The following is a 20,507-nucleotide window of genomic DNA, read 5'->3' as shown; positions in this document are numbered from 1 at the left end:
TGAAACACCATTGTTAGTGAATGAATAGAGTATGCTAGCAGTTGGGTTAACCTAACTCCAAATTACAAGAGTAATGCTGAGAATAACTACAAACATGGAATTCATCATAGAGATCTCCAAGGTTTGCCTTTCCTAATGAAAAGATCTATTCCTTAGGGTCTGAATGTTTAGCAAAATTTGTAAGTTTATCCGAGCTATGCCTGAAATGGTTGCCAGATAATAACTTGCAAACCGCAGGCAAGATTCTCTTGCTCACTCTTGTAGAAATCTGGGGTGGGAAAACAGGAAGATCTTCTACCCTGAGGGTGCCATTAACTGAGAAAGAAACATACCTTATATAGCTCATTACCCTGAGAGCAATCTGCCAGTAATACATTCTATGCCAATATCTAAATTAACAAACACATTTACAAACTCATTAATTGAACAATATGTCCAGGAGCCTTACTGAGGCTGTAAGTCAGATATCTGATAACTACATTCTGTTGAAATCATAAGTCTCTAGAGCATGATATGGGCTGAAACATGCAACATCAAGAAAATTAAAGACACTTCCTTTTAACCTCCAAGTGTCAAACATATCCAAGATTTGTGAGGAAAGCCAATGAGAAGGATTCTTTCTCATTGAGTTCATCTTCTTCCAATTTGTGTTCTAGTCTACTGATAGCACTATGACAAAGCTTTATCTCCTAGACAACAGAAGATGACATCTGGTAACTCAGAGTGCAAAGGCTGGACCCTATCTAGCAGACACCCAGTATTGCTTGCTGGTCTTCATGGTGACAGCGAGTAAGGTCTGGCAGGACAGTGCTTACCGTTGCAGCCAGCCACATGATTTCTACATTCTTCCTCTTTTTGGCTTGGATATTTTGATGGAGGTTTTCTAGTAATCCTTTTAAATCATTTTGTTCATGAAAATGTGAAATGTCTGGAAAAAATGAGAGGAAAAAGAAACAGTATTAAGCTGCTCACAAAATTTTCCTCAATATATTTGCAAATGCAATCTATAACAACAAATGTTATTTGGAGCAGACTATGTACGGATAATCATACTTATTAATCCTCTAGTTTTATTCTTTACTTAACATGACTCAGTTTCTCTATTCTGTATAACTGTGTGTAATGTCAGCTAGTCTTATAATACTATTATATTAACAAGAAAAACATCCTTTTTTAAAAGAATTGACTTGAGAGAGATAAGAAGGGAGAGGGAGAGAGAGACACCAATTGGAAATCAAACCCACCACCTCTTCGTGTATGGGATGAAGCTCCAACCAACTGAGCCACACTGACCAGGACAAGAAAAACATTCTTAAGATGATGAGTGCTTCAATCAAAGCATGGTATACATGGATATAACCTTCCATTTTTATTACTGAATAGCTAGTCTGAATCAAGAGACTATACGGGGTAAATATAAGAATTCTGCAAAACACTGATTTAAGGCAACCTCATGTCAAGATACGTAGGTGATTTTTTTCACAAGGTTCACAGTCGGAGGCAGAGTCAAATAAAAAAAAAATTGTCTCCCAACTCCTATGCCAGTAATTAATTTTCCCCAAGTCTGTGCTAGTGTCTTCACAATTTCCTTTTGGTTATTAAAAAGCAATTGTTTTAACACAATGGACCAGCTTCTTCAGAATTCTGAGACTCCAGAATAAAGCATAATGATTTTTCAAAATAATTTAGTTTCATTGTTGACATGGAGATTTTTTTAATCAGCCATTTTAAACCAACTATACTGCTCCTAAATATAAACCAAATGGCTATCCTTTGCCCATAAGGATAGTGCTCTAGCATAGACAGACATGATGTAGCTTGTCATTTTACCCTCTCTCCCCATTGCATGCTTTTTAAAGGAATCATTTTGATGTGCTTACAGTTTTCAAGTCACTATTTCTATTTCTGTCATGACAAAACTTGCCTTATTCAGAGCACATCCCTATCAATCCAACACTTTACTTGCTGCCAAGTTTTTTCAACATGACAAAAATCTTGCAGGCCACAGATCTGGTTCCTGAAAGAAGTATCATAAGTAATGACTAGTTTGTAGATTAATAGATGAGCTTTCAAGATATAAAAAGAGCCCGATATAGCCACTGAAAACCATGGTATCCATAGAAAATGTATTAGTTTTAGACTGAAAACCAGTCTCCTCAAATGTAAATATAGCCAATAAATTTTGCTTTTTGCTACTCACTCCTATATTCCTCTAACACCAAACTTAGAACAACTAATCTCTATGCCTATCTCCACAGGAGTATTCTCTATTCAAATGGGGTTGAAGAATGTAATACAAAAGGTGAAAGTACATAAATATTCATTGCTTTATTGTTTAATATTTAAAAATATTTTAAATTTCAAAGAGAAAACAGTAAACTGTTATATAGTGCTGCAATGTAATATATAGGTAAAATAAATAAGTGCTATATGTATCATCATGAATATATACAAAACGTGTTGAGTAAAAATTGCAAATTATAGCAGGATTCCTATAAGATAACAGCAATAATATAAATGTGCAAAGCTGTACCATATTTTCTATGGTTACATACATTTGGAGTAAGAATGTGTATGAGAATGCAAAACACCAAATTCAGGGTATTGATTTGCTCAGAGGCAGGAAGGTTAGAGATGGAAACCAAACAGGGCTTCTCCTTGAACTGAAAATATTTCTTTCCTACAAAATCTGTGAGGCTGAAGGACGAGTTCCCTAGTCTTTGTTATTTGATGATCTGTTTTTTGTTTGATTGATTGAAACTTTCATAATTGTTTTTAAAGAAAGCACCCAGCCAAAATTTCAGGAAAGTGATTTCTAGTGCCAAATCTGCCCCAGCTTTGATGTGTGGTCTTGGGAAAGTTGCTTAACCCTCTGTCCCTATTTTCTCAACTGCAAAATAAGGACAAGAACCCTGTCAAGTTTCATTGACTTGCAGTGGAAAACAATTAATAAAAGTCTTGGCAGAAGAGGCTACATCATTAAATTCTGTGTCAACTCTGAAAAACAGAAGAAGACATTCATAGCTCTTAAAACAGTTCATAGCCTCGGATAGGATGCCAAGCTTCTCAGAATTTATCCAAAGTAGAAAACGTTCTCTTACACACACACAGGTGCACACCATGATCATGATCAAGAACATTCACAAACCCAGTGACTGCCTCCCACTGCCTCCCAATGGAACAGACCAGCCAAGTATACATGCACTTTGGAGTACACCCTTTCTCCTTGTTTTGTCAAATAGGGCTTCTTCAACAAGAGTTCTGAATCGGACATTGACCTGAATCAAAGACAGGGTGTTGAGCAATGAACAGGAATAAGATTGTGAATTCTCAGCTGATCGAACCGTAACACTAATGAGGCCAAGGCAATAGCCTCATCCCCTCATTGTCAGTTACTTTAAGTTGTGAGAGTCTGAGATGAAATGGAAATGAATCCCAGCACCAGTTCCACTCTTTTCCCACTGCATAGCAGGATAAAATATACATGGGATCAATCACGTTCTCACTCTGAAGTCAATCGATAAAATCCCATCACCCTTGAAATCAGGACTAGTTCGGGGATGTGCATCTAAATCTAAGCCAGTCAGAACTTGACTCTGACTTGGGCAATTGTTTCAGGGGTATGCAAGTGATCTGTGGTGTTCCAGCTGAGTGAGGCTCAGGACCCTGTAAAATGCAAAGGGGAAGAGAAGCTCTTTGTTGAGCATGGGAATAGTTCATGGCAGCCATCCTTGAATCACAGAGACAGTGACAACACTAGGAGTAGCAGAGTAATGAAATGGGGTGGGGAAAATTATTTTAATATTGCGGAGCCACTAAACCAATTACATATTGGGCAGGGATAGTTTACAATATTCAGGTCACAAAAGGCCCTCAGTGTTTTTCCTTCTTAGCTCACAGGGACAGGCAGCCCTCCTTTATAGGGCTGACACAGGACTCAACTAGTGGAAGCATTCCAATAGACCTGGATGACAATACCCTTCTCCTTTGTGTGGGAAAAGTACAAGAAATGGACATTATCAAGAGAAAACAGAGAGGTCTGAGATGATAAACTAATACTTGCTTACTCCTCATTTAAAGGGTAGAGAAAGAAGCATTTCATCCAACCAAATCACTATCACATTTGCTCCAAATCATAGAGCAAACGTGATGGTGACTCTAAAACATGGAATACTAGTTTGTGTTAGTGATTTACAGAAGTGCTTTATTTTATTTTATTTTATTTTATTTTATTTGCTAACCCCAATTTTAGGTGTCTCAATGATCTAGGTGGGCACGGAAGAAGCCTCGAAAGGTTTCTGAGACCATGCAACCCAATGGGAATGTTAGAGCAAGAAGAGAGGGAAGCACTCATATCTGCCCCACCAGAGTCCCTGCAGTTGATCAAAGAGGCCAGGTAGGGTGTGAAGGGAAGTAGATTCTGACGGTTTAGTGTGCCTTGGAGTCAAGGCAGAGAGAACAACTGTCTGAGAGCTACATCACTATTCAAAGATGTGGAAGGAGAAATCCACAGCACACAGTACCCAGACAGAGCAAACAGACCTCCCTGTTGTCAACAGTTCCGGCACCAATTTCAGATATTTACTTCTTGATTCAGATGAAGACAGCAAATATTTACAGGAAATGGTTTTTCCATTCTTAGGATCTCCACACCTGGCTCAAATAAACCCCGTTTGCCATTAATTACTAATGAAAAATAGTTTTTTTATATTATTAAGTTTTCAAGTAATTAACAAATTTGAACTTTATAAGTATGCTGGTTGCCAAAGAATTTCCCTGTAATAAATTTCACTTTGGCATTAAAATATTTTATATGAAATAAAATAAAACTGCAGGTGGAATTTTCTAACTATACATATACGCATGGATATACCTATGCCATTATGACATTTTAAGGCAAGAGTCACTGTGTTATGAAAAGATCTAAACACTTCGCCACCTAAGATGGTTCAAGCTAAGTGTCAGAATAGAGATCAGTGAACAAAGTGCAAGTGATTCAGTGACAGGTGAACTTTTATTACAGCCTTTGGTTAAAAATATGAAAATATTTCTACTTTATTAAAACCTAGTATCTTATCATTGTGAATACCTCATTATCTCAACATATTTATACTACTTATGGATGAACTCCAAAGACATTCTTGATTCTCTGACTTTGGACTGCTCAAATGCTATGTGTTTAATTTTGTGGGGAAAAAGAATCATGGAACTGAACAATGGAAAGAAAGAAAAGAAAGAAAGAAAGGAAGAAAGAAAGAAGAAAGGAAGGAAGGAAAGAAGGAAGGAAGGAAGGAAGGAAGGAAGGAAGGAAGGAAGGAAGGAAGGAAGGAAGGAAGGAAGGAGAAAAGAAGAAAAAATGAAAGAAAAGAAAAGAAAAGAAAAGAAAAGAAAAGAAAAGAAAAGAAGAATCCACAAGTGTGAAATAAATTTCTATAGGCTTAGATGCATTAACAGTTTTTCACATAAATATTGAGTAAGTACATGTGTTAAACTGGTTCCTTATTTTACATCATTTTATACCCCCTATAGAAGTTGTAGTCTATCTGATTTTCTCCTTGGATATGCATGATGCATCTGATGTGGCTTATAAAAAAACAACAACAAAAAAACCTAAACCTTTACTAAGTCTTTTACATGGTTAAAAATGACACAAAATTTCTATTGGACTCAACTGAGATTTCTAATGATAAGTTCCTTATTTTCACTTTTGGCATTGTCCAGTGTCACTGACAATGTCCTAGCATGACCAGCCGGACACATTCAAGAGAGCAATCAGGGCAACGAGGCAGGTGTGGCCCATGCCACCTTGGCAATCAGCTAATTTGGTTCAGAAATCTCAAAATTGCTCTCACATCACAGCACATGCTTCTTTCTTCCATTGACCTCTATATCCGACCTCTTCTGAAGATTTATAATCAAGCAATTATTACTGTTGTTTTCTATAACTCTCAGACTTACAATCAGGAGGCATCTTTTCCATAAATATCGTGTAATATTCTTTTAGAAGTTCAAAATTTTCCTGATTAATACTTTCTTGCAAAGAAACATCTCCAAACCTAAAAAGAGAAAAAAGAAAACAGTAATAAGTCATAAAATAGCACCTGAAAGAAACACATTTTATCTTTCCTTTTTAAATAGATGGCTAAAGTTGCCTAAGGAGTCTCCTTTTTTTTTTTTTTTTTTTTTTGAGAGAGAGAGAGAGAGAGAGAAAGGGAGAACAGAGAGAAACATTGATGTGAGAGCTTAACATTGATCAGGGCCTCCTGCATGATCCCTACTGGGGATAGAACCCACAGCATGGGCATGAAATCGAATCAGCAATGTCACGGTACACGGGACAATACCCAACCAACTGAGCCACACTGGCCAGGGCAGGAGTCTCCTTTTTTTTCAGCATCGTTGCACAATGGTGATTTCAAACACATTCCAGTCACCACTGGCCCGGAGTCATTCCATCAATCCCTTTGACACACCAAAATATTCTCATAATCACCAAATATAAATTTGAATGAAATATCAAGTCTAAAACACCAGCCCCTGTACTTGTACATAACTGATATTCACTTAGTGTTAGTCTCCCCACCTCTGCAGGGCTGTATCTCTGAGCTATAGATAACTGTCTTCTCTCTTTTTATCTCTCCAGTCTTCCTCTTCACCCATGAGACTTGAGGAGAGGTCCAGGAGTCCAGCACTGGACTCTGGGATGCCTACAGGCTTACATACACTGACAAGGGCACATGCAGAGCCCTCCAACCCGCCAGGGAGTAGTTCCGCCAGTGTTTTTTCCTGTCCATACCGTGAAGGCCTATACCCTCTGCACTGGTGCTCTTCTGCCTCTTTCTCGAGATAAAACTTTCTACATGTAGATCACAGATCTTGTGTTTTCAATAAGCATTTCCTAGGTTTAAATTAGGGGTGGGGCACCTTTTTTCTGCCAAACGCCATTTAGATATTTATAATATCATTTGAGAGCCATATAAAAATCTCAGCTTAAAAATTAGTCCACTATATTTGGTCAAACATTTAATGAACTCACCCCTAATGCCTTGGCAGTGCCCAACCAAATGATTTTACAGGCCTTCTATGGCCCATGGGCCAGAGATCCCCTACCCCTGGTTTAAACTAAAAACCTACTTGTCTCTCTGTAACACAAACAGGACTCATACAGAGAACATACTGAGGTGCCAGCGGGAAGGGGGTGGGCAGACTGAGTAGAAAAGGTGAAGGGATTGAGAAGTACAGATTGGTAGTTACAAAATAATCATGGAGATGTAAAGTACAGCATAGGGAATGTAGTTAGTAATATTGTAACAACTTTGTATGGTGCCAGGTGGGTACTGGAAATATCAGGGCAAACACTTTGTAAAATATATGATTGTCTAACCACTATACACTTGAAACTAATACCAAATAATATCTATACTAATAAAAGCCTAATATGCTAATTAGACTGGACATCCTTCCGGAAGACCTTCCAGATGAAGCCGCAGTGGTGGGGGCTGAGGCAGAGGCAGCCACCGCCGCCACAGGCAGGGGAGGAGCCCTTGCACGAATTTCGTGCGTCGAGCCTCTAGTTTAATATAAACAATAATGGAAAATAAATTAAAAAAATAAATAGAAAGAAAACCTGAATATCAATTTTATACCTGAAGCTTACCTCTCAGCAAGAGTTTGCTGTTCATTGATTCCGACGTTAAAAAGTACAGGATGTACATGAAGTAACTGCCCTTCTTTAATCTGCAGAGGTAGAGCCTCAAACAGCCTGGCTGGAAGCTTCACCTCCACCACGTAATGCTCACTGAAACAAGTGAAGGACAAAGAGAGGAGGAAGCATTGCTTATTTCATTCGTTTTTGTGTTATTTTAGATTCATTGGAAACAATAAAACAGTTGGAATATAGCACTGATGTAGGTTTTTGGCTGCTATCTGCTTATTTTCTGTTATTAATTCATTCAATACTCGTTTCATTCACTTCTGTACTAAATTACTTGGCATAAAGGATTGTTTACATGTTTGATTTCTCTCCATTATTCCGAGTTCCTTTAGGAAAGGAAGAGTGTTTCAGTTCATTGTTGTATATCAATGGTATGTGCATAAGAACCTCAATATTTGTTTTATTGATTTAGTTATTTTTAAAACCCAACCGATACCAAGAACAACAAAGTAATTCATGATAAATTTCTTAATATAGTGAATCTAAGAAGCCAAATAACTTATAACCTTCTCAACAATTATGACCTGATATTATTATTGATGAACCTCCCTCTTTGTGATGGCCTGATACAAATGTAATAGTTTCATTATTTAAGGCTAACCACTGGGAGTTCCTTATCATTTTGCAACATTAGCATATCACAGGTGCATATTTTTGGAAACTGGAAATTTCCATTAAAAAAATACTCCTAACAGACTGTCAAATCTCAGAGGGTGGGTGGTAAGAGATCAACCAAAGAACTTGTATGCATAGATGCATAACCCATGGATACAGACAATAGTGTGGTGAAGGCCTGGGGCAGGGGGCGGGGTGGGCTAGTAGGGGTCAATGGGGAAAAAAAGCAGACATATGTAATATTTTCAACAATAAACATTGAAAATAATAATAAAAAACAAAACAAAAACTACTCGTAGTGTTTAGTGTTGAAAATTTAAATTAGGATTAATAAAATATGGTCACCATGAATATCTACTTGTATATTTTGAAACTGACATCTTGTGATGCAGTGTGAATTGAATATAGAAATATAGAGAGTTTTACCCAGAATTTAGGAAAATCCATGTGATTCCAGGACTATATAGACTGCTGGGATTATAATACATGTATTTGGAAAACAAGCACAGGACAATCAAAGAATCTCTTTGTGAAATCTCTGTAGTTTCTCCTATGCATGTGGTTAATCAATTGTCACAGCAACATTTTTGGAAAAGATTCTCCATTGATTTGTTTTGGCACATTTGTTGAAATTGACTGACTCTAAAGGTAATACTTTATTTCTGGACTCTACATTCTGTTCCACTGATCTGTATGTATATACTTATGCCAGTACTATATGGTCTTGATTATTATAGCTTTATAGTTAGTTTTGAAAACAGAAAGTATAAGTCCTCCAAGTTTGTTCTTCTTTTATAAAATTGTTTTTGGTTTTATGGGTTCTTTGTATTTTCATGTAAAGTTTAGAATTAGATTGCCAATTTCTGCAAAAAATACAACCGAGATTTCAATTTGTGGAGAATTGCCATCTAAACAATATAGAGAATTCTAATTTGTGAACATGGGCTGTCTTTCCACTTACTGAATCTTATTAATTTCTCTAAGCAATGTTTTGTGTGTTCTGTGTACAGTTCTTGGAGTACTTGGTTGAATTTAGTCCTATGTAATTATCCCTTTTTGATGCTATTGTGAATAAAATGACCTAAATCACCACTGTTTCTGACAACTTTTCAGGAGTGTACCTTTTTCTGCTTTCCAATCCAAATTGTCAGTCCCTCCTCTGGTAATGAAACTGCTGATTTTCATGGGCTATATTCCTCTGCTAATGTTGTGCAAATAGAGCTGGGGTTGCCAGGAGCAACCTTGGCAAAAAGGCCACAGACTCCAACTGTCTTATCCCAAAGCTCATGAGTTTCCCATGAATGAATGCTTCTAAATCTGTGTGTGCATTACTCCCTTAGTCCCAAGAGGACCGTCTTAGACAATTCTGTCCTTTTGTAATGTTGCTTTCTGAAGAGAGGATCTGCCAAGCTGTGCACTTAGCCATTCTAGAAGTCCACGTCTGTATGTAGACTGCTGAATTTAGATACAGCCTGAAGAATCCCCTCAGAAACAGCATCCTGTACTCTGTCTATATAAGATGGCCTGGTAAGCTTCCCTCATACAAATTTTCCCTCATAAAAATATCTGTTTCTCCCTTTTAATAATAATCTTTATAGTATTATAGAGTGGTACTATTTTCCAGGTATGTGCATGAGCAATTTAACTCCTCTTTCTTACAATGAATGGTAAATTAAGCATTAGTTGGCACATAAAATATTTAGTTTTATGAGAATGTGCTGTTTCTTTATGTATAAGAAGTAGCCACCTTTCATTCAACCATCTCAAGTCATCCATCACACAAAGTTATCATACGTTTACTAAAGTCAAGAAAACATGATCAGTTTGTACTTACTTAGTCTCCTCTTGCTCTCTCTCTAACATGAGCAGGACTCTCTATATATAGTACCCTCATATTTATTCACTGTGCTCGGAAAATGTTTTCAAATTTCAAATATCCTCAGGAAACACTGAAAAGTGCTAACAGCAAAATGGTTAAAACTTGGAGGACTTCTGATTGAAATGATTTACCATAGGATATAATTTTTTTTGTTGGAGCTCTATACTACACAGCATCATTTTCTTAATTATTTCTGATATTCTGCCTATCATATGCTGACCTTCGAAGCTATTTATTTAAAGCCATTCTCAGAAATCTCAGTCTGGGAGTGAATTCTCAAAAATAATTAAGAAAAATGGTGGCATATGCCCCTGATATAGAAATACATCTTTTCTAAAATGTTGCTGCCTTTAACAGAATTTAATATGAAGTCATCTCAAGAATTATGATGCTATTAACCAAATGATTCTAGCAAAAGTAAAAATATCCAGAGCTTTACACTGGATAGTAATAAAGAGGAAAATCTTCTCTTCGTGCAAGCTGGTATTTTGAAGTCATCATATTTCACAGAGAAGCAATGCCATACTCACCTCGCTACAGTACAATTTACAGTCAGGAGACTTCTAGGAGTTTTTAAAGATCTTCCCTTATCATGTCACCTACATTTATTTCTCACCAACAAGGAAAAGAGATAAAACAATTTCCAGAGCAAACCTTACTTCTCCTTGGCTCCTTCGTCAAGAGCCAATTCAAATATCTAACAAAGCTTGGTCTTTGGGAAATATGCACCACTTACCGTCTCCCTGTTATAACTGGCAAGACATCATTGGATTTGGCTTCAATTATTTTAAATGCAACTTTCTTCAAATCTGAAATGCCAACAGCCATGTCCTCCAGCATTCCGATTTCATCACCTAAATTGGAGAAAAGAGCCTGGTTACAAGTGTACTATTTTTTTAAAAATACATTTTTATTGATTTCAGAGAGGAAGGGGGAGGAAGAGAGAAATAGAAACATCAATGATGAGAGGGAATCATTGATCGACTGCCTCCTGCATGCCCCCTACTAGGGATCGAACCCATAACCCAGGCTTGCGCCCTGACTGGGAATTGAACCGTGTCCTTCTGGTTCATTGGTCGATGCTCAGCCACTGAGCCACACCAGCTGGGCACAAGCACACTATTTGAAGAAAGTGTCCCTGAGTAGTCTACCTCACTGCTGGGATTTGTTCTAGCATTTTAGTAAAGGAGTTTCTGAATGCAGGGAATCCATTCTCAATGTTTTTCCTCAGAGGCTGAAGGTTTTCATCAGTGAAATAAGAGCCATGCCAACGGACTCCAGCAGTTCAAGGGCCCTTTGAGGGAAGGAAGAAAGTACTCATTTGCTGGGAGGTAGCAGTGATGTTTTGACTGTTCTATGAAACAAAGTGTCCTGCAGATTCTTTCCACTGGCAGGACTGATACTTGATTTCTAGAAATAATGGAGATGGCTGAATTGAAGATCCTACCTAGGCTCATGCTAGTTTTATATCTCAATACACTGGCAAATAAAGCCTAAGAAGGAGGTAATCAAGTACCATTCTAATCAGCACTGCCCGACAGAAATAGAATGTGAGCCACATATATAATTTTCCATTTTCTGATAGAAAACTTTTTATTAACTTTTTATTTATTAATTTCAGAGAGAGAGGAAAAGAAAGGGAGACTGAGAAAAACACCAATTTTTCGTTCCACTTATTTATGCATTCATTGGTTGATTCTTGTATGTGCTCTGACCCGGGATCAAACCACAACCTTGGCGTATTAGGAGGATGCTCTAACCAACTGAGCTGCCCAGCTAGGGCTCAGTGGTCATATTTTAAAAGATTAAAATAAAAAGGTTGAATTCATTTTAATAATATATTTTATTTTAACTCAATATCTCTAAACTATAATTCCATTGATAAATCAATATAATCAACATAAAATAATTAGTTATTAATGTAAAACTCTTTTTTTAACTAGTTGTTAAATCTGTTATACATGTCTTGTACATATTGATTTGAACTAGGTACATTTCAAGTGCTTAATAGCCATACCTGGCTACAAATTGAACAGTGCAGTTCTAGGTATTAGAGGATTGGACTTTAAAAATCCAGTTCTTTAAACTATGTTGGAAAAGTGCCTTTTCTATTAAACAGCCAGATGGCTGCTTAGGTCTCCACTATGAAATAATTTATAATTCTATTTTCATAACATAATGGAAGGGAGTACAGTTACAAAGTGAATGCAAAGAATGAAAAGTTACATTACTTCTGGAATTCTTGATGCAATAAAGTTTTACTTTCATTTTTATGATTAACTGAGGAATCCAAGGACCAAATATCCTATGAGTAAGAGTATTACTTTCACATGTACCGACCATCCATACTCACTGTATGTACTTAGCAGTCCTTCATATTGTACTATCAATCCCACCGTGTGAAGCTGCTGTAGGAATCCAGGGTCATGCAAACTTGTGTGTAATTTGATGATAAAACCACAGACCAATCCAGCAAGCTAAAAAAAAAATCATTGAAGAAATTGATGGGGGTCAGCAAACTTTAATTTAAAAATATTGAAGACTTCTGAGGCATCAGAGATTTAATTAAAAAATTTCAAGTACGAATAACAAAAGTCTATTTATATATCTATGTTGAAACCAGTTGGCAGTCTTTGATCAAGTAAGGCTTGGGGCAGGCAGCATTGTGAAAGGGGAAAGAGCATGGGCTCTGAGTCAGGTTGACATGACTACAAATCCTGTCTCTACCATTTCCAGCAGTAAAACAATAAAAGTTATTTAAAATGTACAAGTATTATTATTTTTAAAAATACTTTTTTGCACATACAGAAGACTACTCATTTCATAGAATCATTGAAAATACTCAATGAGGAAATGTGTATCAGTCAGAGCACATAGCTCCATTTGTCACTGGAGCATCCATGACAGGGGCAGTTTGGTTAAAATATTCCATTGGCTTTAAATGTTTAGAAAGAGAGGCCTTCTGTCTCTCTCCCTCTCTGTGGCTGTCTATAAAACTCATGAGGTGGAGGCAGGAGGGGAGAAGGAAGGCCCCTAGCATGGCCACTGTGATGGAGGCCGGCCTTGGTGTCACGGAATCTGGTTGGGTGTAGGCAACGAAGGTGCTCCTGTCAAACCTCCTATTCAAGCCTTCCTGCTGGCCAATTTATTTTATAAACAAAAGAAGAGACCATAATGAGGCCCCATCCTGGAATCCATGAAGGAGCTGCATAAATAGTGGGTTGCAAACAGGCCCCTTTGCCAGTCCTAGTTGGCCACCTGCAGTGCAAGGCAACTATTCCTTTCCTTCCACTGTGCCCTGTACAGAGACCCCAAGGCATGATATGATGACAGCATGGGTGACCATTTCCTTCACAGACTCTCTGCTCTGAAATTTCAACATCTACCTTTCAGAGACTTGGCCACCTCTGCAGAAATAAACACTAGGGTCTTACAAACTGTTTCTATGTACTTTTTGGTTCATATCTCTATATATAAAAGCCTAGGTGACTGGCTGACCAGCCGGTATCTATGATACACAATGACCACCAATGCACAGGCATGGAAACATGGAACAGACTGATGAATCTCAGAGGGAAGAGGGAGGGGGAGGGCAGGAAGAAATTAACCAAAGATCTTATATGCATACTAGAGGCCCGGTGCACAGATTCGTGCACTGGTTGGGTCCCTTGGACTGGCCTGCAGGGATCAGGCCGAAACCAGCTCTCCGACATCCCCCAAGGGGTCCCGGATTGCAAGAGGGTGCAGGCCAGGCCGAGGGACCCCACCGGTGCACGGATTCATGCACCAGACCTCTAGTTATGAATAAGAAAAACTGGGTACCAAAACTACCAGGAAAGAATCCCTTTAAAAATAAAACTGCCCAGGGGAGACCCCTGTCTTCACCAATGATAGGAGCGAACAACACAAGGGGCACCTACTGCTTGGCTGAAGACGATGTCCCTTCTCAGAGTCAGCATCAGACACTGGGGCAAGCTGTAGGCCAGTTCCTGAAGGAGCACGAAGGTCAGGGATTGCTTGGCTCGGTTCACCACTTCCCCCATGCAGTCCTTCAGGGTAAGGATGAGGGGGTACAACTGTTCATACCAGTCCTCTGGGAGGGGATAAAAGGGCGTAAAAACAGTGGGATAAGTGACGGAAGGTTTTGCAAGATAGAACCAATTTGTTGTTTTTCTAAGTCAAGTTATACATATTATTAAAGATTCACAAAGCTTAGATTTGAAGATCTCCAATTGAAATATCTCCTCTGAACGCCAGATGAACAGTCTCAGTGAACTGAACAACACGTTTCCTAAAACTTGTCCTATTTCATCTCAGTGGCTCTGCAAATGTTATCTCTACCTGGAACACCTTTCTTCTACTACCCTTGCTGACAAACACTTTATCTTATCTGTAGGCTCAATTCAGGATTTCTCTCTTACAGGATTTTCCCTAACTAGCATAAGTAACATAATCCATTTACCAAAGTTTGAGTTGAGTTCCACTTCTTTTCCTGACCATAGCAACTTTCTGTCACTGTTCTAGAACTATCCATGCACTATGCTTAACAAGAAAGGGAGCTCACTGAGGACAAGGGATTGATTTTTTAATTACCAAATCTCCAGAACTTAGTATAGTGTCTAGCATATAACAGGTATTCAATCAGTTTTCATTGAATGTTAAAAAAATATGTAACAAAAGCCTTTTAAGATAATGACAAGCATGAGAAAATCACATATTTGACAGTTTTTGGAATTTGAGCAGATTGCTCTTTAAACCAAGATACAAAATTGGAACCCTCTGTACTTTTCATGTGCCTAGATTTTGAATGTGTTTCTATTATAAAATTATGACTTTGGCATGTGACATAGATATGATTTTCAATGTGTTAGAAGCCCTAACAAATGTCAAAAATTACAAATTCTGGGCTGTGTGACAGTCTATTAAAATATAAATAAATTGCCCTAGCTGGTTTGGCTCAGTGGATAGTGTGTCGACCTGGGACTAAAGGGTCCCAGGTTTGATTCCGGCCAAGGGCACATGCCCAGGTTGCAGGCTCAATGCCCGCCCCCCCATATAGTATGACAGATATGATTTAAAGAAATGAGTGTATGCTGAAAAATTAATTATGAATCAGGATCTGAAATGATATGAATTTCTCAGCATGGAAGTGTAAGTTTCGCCATAATTAATGTCAGTGGTCAATAGCAGTTAAGACCTTGGGAGAGTTATAGGGAATGAGAAAAAAATCATAATCACTATTGTCCCATGTCTACTGTCACTTATTTATGTTGTGGTGTAATACACTAAATGAAATAAACCAAAATGGTTGGAAGTGTAATTAATGACCTCAACTTAATAAAAATAATATGCTCTTGTAAATGCTTATGTGATGCTATGACAAAAATACATTAGGAACATTGGGAGTCATTTAAAATATTGTACAATCAGTGTTATGCTCTGAATAAAAACACTAGAGAAAGGGGAACTCAATGAAAGCCTAATAAATCTGTAATCATTTAATAAAGGACTCACTTTTGGGCAGACCAGGATAAAATATGAAAAATGGTTCAATTTAAACAAGCTTGGTTATCTATTGATTCCTATATGATTACTACACATAAAAAAGCAAATGGACAACATCACTTAGTTTCAGAATAAATGACACCAAGAAGGAATACTCTATATTCCCATTTTTTCATATTTATATTCTTTTCTCTCCTATTCTGTCTCCCACTCTTTTATTTAATAATTGTTCTCAATATGAATGTATAGACTAAAACATGCACAGACACACACACACACACACACATAAAAAAACAAATATTTCAATACATTGACTCCAATGTAAATCTTAAAAGATAACAATAGACCAATACTTTGTGCTTAGGTCTGTAAAGATCAGTTTCTATTAAAGAATGCTCAACCACAAACTAAAGCTCAAGCAGCAGGTGGCGCTGCTTCCTCAGGCTGAAGCAGGACCACTTTGTCACTCCATTCAAGCAGCTGATTTAAACTTCTTTATACACACACGTAGTTCCCAAGCGGAACCATGTATGTTGTGTAGGCACCTTGAATCATGCTCTCCTGTGTCAAGTGGTCACAAACTTGGTCATAGAATTTGAGCAGATTTCTCTGTCCTAGTGAGATCATCTAAAATTTACTTGTTCTACCTTTTCCCCTTGTTAGATACCAAGTGACAGCTCAAGTTAAACATGGCTGTTGGGTTTTCTTTTTGAAGGTCTTTAAAAGAGAAATCATCACAGATTTCTCCATTAGCATCAGGATAATTTTTAAATTCATTTCTAAATCTGTTCTCACATTTATTTGATCAGTTGAGTCTTAATCATAAATTGCAATCAGATAGTAAAAAAAAAAGAGTCTGATTTCTAGTCCCACTAGAATAAAAGTGAAAACCTGGACTATAGAAAGAGAAATATGCTGTTATTCTAAACCTAAGAGCATTGTTAAATACTTGTCTGATACACAGTATTCCAGTATCTCCATTTACGATAATTATATTTTAGGAAAATTTAAGGAAAGTGACAGTATAGGAAAACATTAATTATGAATGAGAAAATTATAAGTTTTTCAGCAAGGTAGGATGTCTTAAGGATAGTAGTCAGTTTCTTTTGGAGAAGCATATGAGAGCTAAAAATAGGTGTGTTTTTTCCCTAGAAAAGAAACAAAGTTCAGCATCTAAAGAAAAACTGCACTGGCAAATGCAAATTGCAATGACTCTGGGTTTGTTTCCTGTTGCTATCCACTCAGTATGACTCTCCAGTTCTGAAATAAACACAACGTGGTATGTCAGGCCGAAGAAAAGCCCCGGTCAGGTCATAAATGGCCTTTTTGCTCCAATGAGCAGCCAAATCACCCTCACAAAGAAACAGCAAATGCTTTACCTCTCTCCTGAAAATTATTTTTTTTTTGGGAAAAGAGAAACACTGCAGCTGTTGACAGTCCCGACACTGTTGTCATTTCCCCCTTACCTTCCTGTCTCTCCACACATCACAACTGACATGGTGTTTATATTATCCTCATGATAAAGCCATGTCCTAATAGGGATGAAGATGGTGTTCATTCTGCCCTATTTAGTCCAAGTAGGAAATCCTGAAATGCACAAGTCCACGCTTCTGAGCTTAGTTTCGTCAAGTTTCAAGTAAGATTTTACACACACACACACACACACACACACACACACACACACACACACACGCGCGCGCCCCACAATTTTGTCACTGCACCAACACCTCTCCAGGAGCTGATTGATCCATCTGGCATCTAAGTGCCCATCTTTCTGATTCTATCACTGGGCTCTTTTCAGCGACAGAGGAAAATACAAAAAAAGCACATTTTCGTGTCTGTATAAAAACTCACAAACTCCTTAACCCTGACAGCAACAGGCAGAGTCTTTGCTCAGGAAAACAAAAAGTGTGTGGCTCCGCTGAGCTTCTCCTTGAGCTTTGTGAAGTGTGCTGGAAGCTGGCCAAGTGGAGCTTGTTTTCCAGCCTTTGACTGTTTCTATAACGTAGCCAAGTGGAGCTTACTGAAGGATTCAGAGAACAACTACGGGCGCCCCTCACCTCCTCCACACACCATCTATTTCCCGCACAGGATGCTCCCATCCTTTGAGCTCAACGGCACTTATGGCACTCAGGAGAAAAATTAAAAGAGCCAAATACCAACCAACTGGAGCCGGGCATAATGCTTTCCTTCCAATTCCTGAGCCATTTTCTTCTCAGGTGCTTGGTCTTCTTTGCTCATTTAAAATAATTAACTTCAAACAAGCCTGTAGCCGCTGTTGTTTTTGTTATCACAACTTTTCAGACATAGAGGGGGAAAAAGAGAAGCTAAAAAATTGCATGCCCGTTAATCTTTATGAGAAGAGATCAGAAATGAGTCCAGCTTTGAGGTTTCACCTGAGTTAAGAAGAGGATGAACTGTGATGCCTGGTGATCAGAGTGGCCTTTAAGAAGGGTGATAAAATTTCCAAGGTTGTGAGAAGAAGAGACCAAACCCACAGCCAACAGGGCTTTTCTATAATGCCCAGAACTCAGGCTACACGGAACAATGCTGGTGGGTACCCCCCTCAGAGAAGGCCCTGTCTTTCAGGCATGAATCTACAATATGAACATCACAACTAGAGGGGTCAATTAATGCTAAGGCTTCCTCTCCCGATACCTTATAGCTAAACATCTTTGTATGAGAATAAGATAACATGGCCAACTTTGGTCATGGAACCTGCTCATACAAGGCCTCCAGTACCCGGGCATATCCCGGGGTTACGGAGCACAGAAACGAGGTTAACCCAGAGAATAGGGGAAGGAAAGCACCTGCTGAGGCTTAAGGCCTAGAATATCCTCCCTGGTCACTCAGAATATCCTCCTCTAAGTCTCCCTACCCCTTGCCCATCTTCATCAACCATCTCCTGGCTTTGGTCCAGGATAATTAAAAATCAATCTGCATATATCTTTTGTTAACAAATGCTAACCTATCTTCCTTATGCCACTTTTTCTCCCCCTTTTTCACTGCCACCACGAGAAATACACTCCTTTGTTAGACAAATAGGACCTCCTAGCTATGAGGTCCTATAGGTGATACTAATACTTATAACTCATGGCCTCTGCCCTCAAGGAGGTTAGGATGGAAGGTAAGAGGTATAAAATAATACCTACAATATCAGCAAGTTTGGTTAGTGCTATAAAAGATGGGGCAGTGACAAAACACATTGAGAAGAGTGAAGAGAGAAGAGAGTACATCTCTGGTGAGAAGATTGTATGTTTTCCTTGTGTCTTTTGCTGAACACTTTAAGAATGTTCTCGGTGAAGGGAGTTCAGGGAAGCTGATGGCCTGCAGGCAGTGAGCACCTGAAAGTGAGGCTTTGTAGGAACAGAGTCTGGAGGGGCGCCTGGTTTGATGATGCCAAATGCCATAAACAAGTGCCATAAACTGAATGGAAGGGCCATAAGGGGGAGAGCAGGGCGGTAGAAAGGGGCTGAAATGACTCAAGAACTTGGAAAAGGATGAATAAAGTGAAAGTAAATGTTGAGTCTCAAGCTCTGAGATAAGGAAACAAACAAACAGGAAACCACAACAATGGAAAGCTAGGTGGGCAGTCGCCATAGCAGGGATAGGGGATGAGGTAAGTAGGGGTGGGAGAGAAGGAGGAAGGTGCAGAGTATATATGAGCAGAAGAGCCAAAAGCTAAAATGCAAGACCAAATCTGCAAATAATGGGTCTCATGTAGGGAGACAAGCTTTATTGTAACCCTGGAGTTATGCCGTGCCTTCCCTTACCTCTACCTCAGGGCAGTCTTAAGGTGCCAAGGGTAGTCACACAAAGGACATACATGTATCTAAAATGTACTCCTCATTGTGTCCACTGAACTATGACCCAAGGTAAATGACTGATCTGGGCACCTTCCGGATGTATAAAAGTATGAGTGTACTATTCAACTGGAGACAGACTGCTATAAGAAGAACAAAGGCAACCTTTCCTCATGTCAAAGAAACCTTGTTTGTTTAAACCCTGCCAGCCTGAGAAAACAGTGTCATAAAACTTTCCGGTCTTACTCTTAGAAAAATAGCAGAGGAAATGCATCAACTGATATCCTGGCTAAATTTCTCATTTCGAAGCACAAAGTTGAAAGCTTTAAGTAAATTCTGCTAAGACAGTTTCCAGGAACTAAATCCATTAATTAAACAAGCTCTGTATTTGGTATAGCACCACGGTGGAATAGGGGGTTATGCTGGACCTGGAAGAGTCACCCAGCCACATGCATTGGGCGTATTTTGCCTTTCAGCCTTAATAAAAGCTGTACCCTCAGGACTCTGCCACTAGAGTGGGCATGACAGGACACAGGTGACTTCAATTCTACTTCTTCGCCCATTAAATGTGTACATTATTCCTATAAGTGTTGAAAGAATTAAATAGTACAGGTAATATTTTTATTTTTATAATATATTTTTATTGATTTCAGAGAGGAAGGGAGAGGGAGAAATAGAAACATCAATGTTGAGAGAGAATCATTGATCGACTGCCTCCTGCATGCCCCCTACTGGGGATCGACCCACAACCCAGTCATGTGCCCTTGACCAGAATTGCATCCTGGACCCTTCAGTCCACAGGTCGACACTCTATCCACTGAGCCAAACCGGCTAGGGCCAGGCAATATTTTTAAAGCAACCCCAAAAATGTTAGCTATATCTTAAAAAAACAACCCAACAATCATAAAGTAATTTACATGTCACACACTGTCTCCCAACCTATTTGCATTTGTTTCTTATGCTCATCCTTCTCTCCTATTTCTTTTTTGGT

General features: G+C 38.5%; 1 protein-coding gene across 5 annotated transcripts in view; it reads right to left on the bottom strand.

Moving 5' to 3' along the window:
- INPP4B (inositol polyphosphate-4-phosphatase type II B) overlaps positions 1 to 20,507 on the bottom strand; it is a 564,192-nt gene that overhangs the window by 51,124 nt on the left and 492,561 nt on the right. For all 5 annotated transcript variants that reach the window (XM_079772160.1, XM_079772161.1, XM_079772164.1 and 2 more), the window contains 6 exons: positions 14,129 to 14,301; positions 12,562 to 12,685; positions 10,945 to 11,062; positions 7,658 to 7,798; positions 5,959 to 6,056; positions 816 to 928 (listed from right to left, as the gene is read on the bottom strand). In XM_079772160.1, coding sequence (XP_079628286.1) covers positions 816 to 928; positions 5,959 to 6,056; positions 7,658 to 7,798; positions 10,945 to 11,062; positions 12,562 to 12,685; positions 14,129 to 14,301 — 767 coding nt within the window. The remainder of the gene's footprint in view (positions 1 to 815; positions 929 to 5,958; positions 6,057 to 7,657; positions 7,799 to 10,944; positions 11,063 to 12,561; positions 12,686 to 14,128; positions 14,302 to 20,507) is intronic.

The sequence above is a fragment of the Cnephaeus nilssonii genome (assembly GCF_951640355.1).
Source record: "Cnephaeus nilssonii genome assembly, chromosome: 5".
NCBI classification, from domain to species: Eukaryota; Metazoa; Chordata; class Mammalia; order Chiroptera; family Vespertilionidae; genus Cnephaeus; species Cnephaeus nilssonii.
This window is presented reverse-complemented; position numbering and strand designations above follow the sequence as displayed.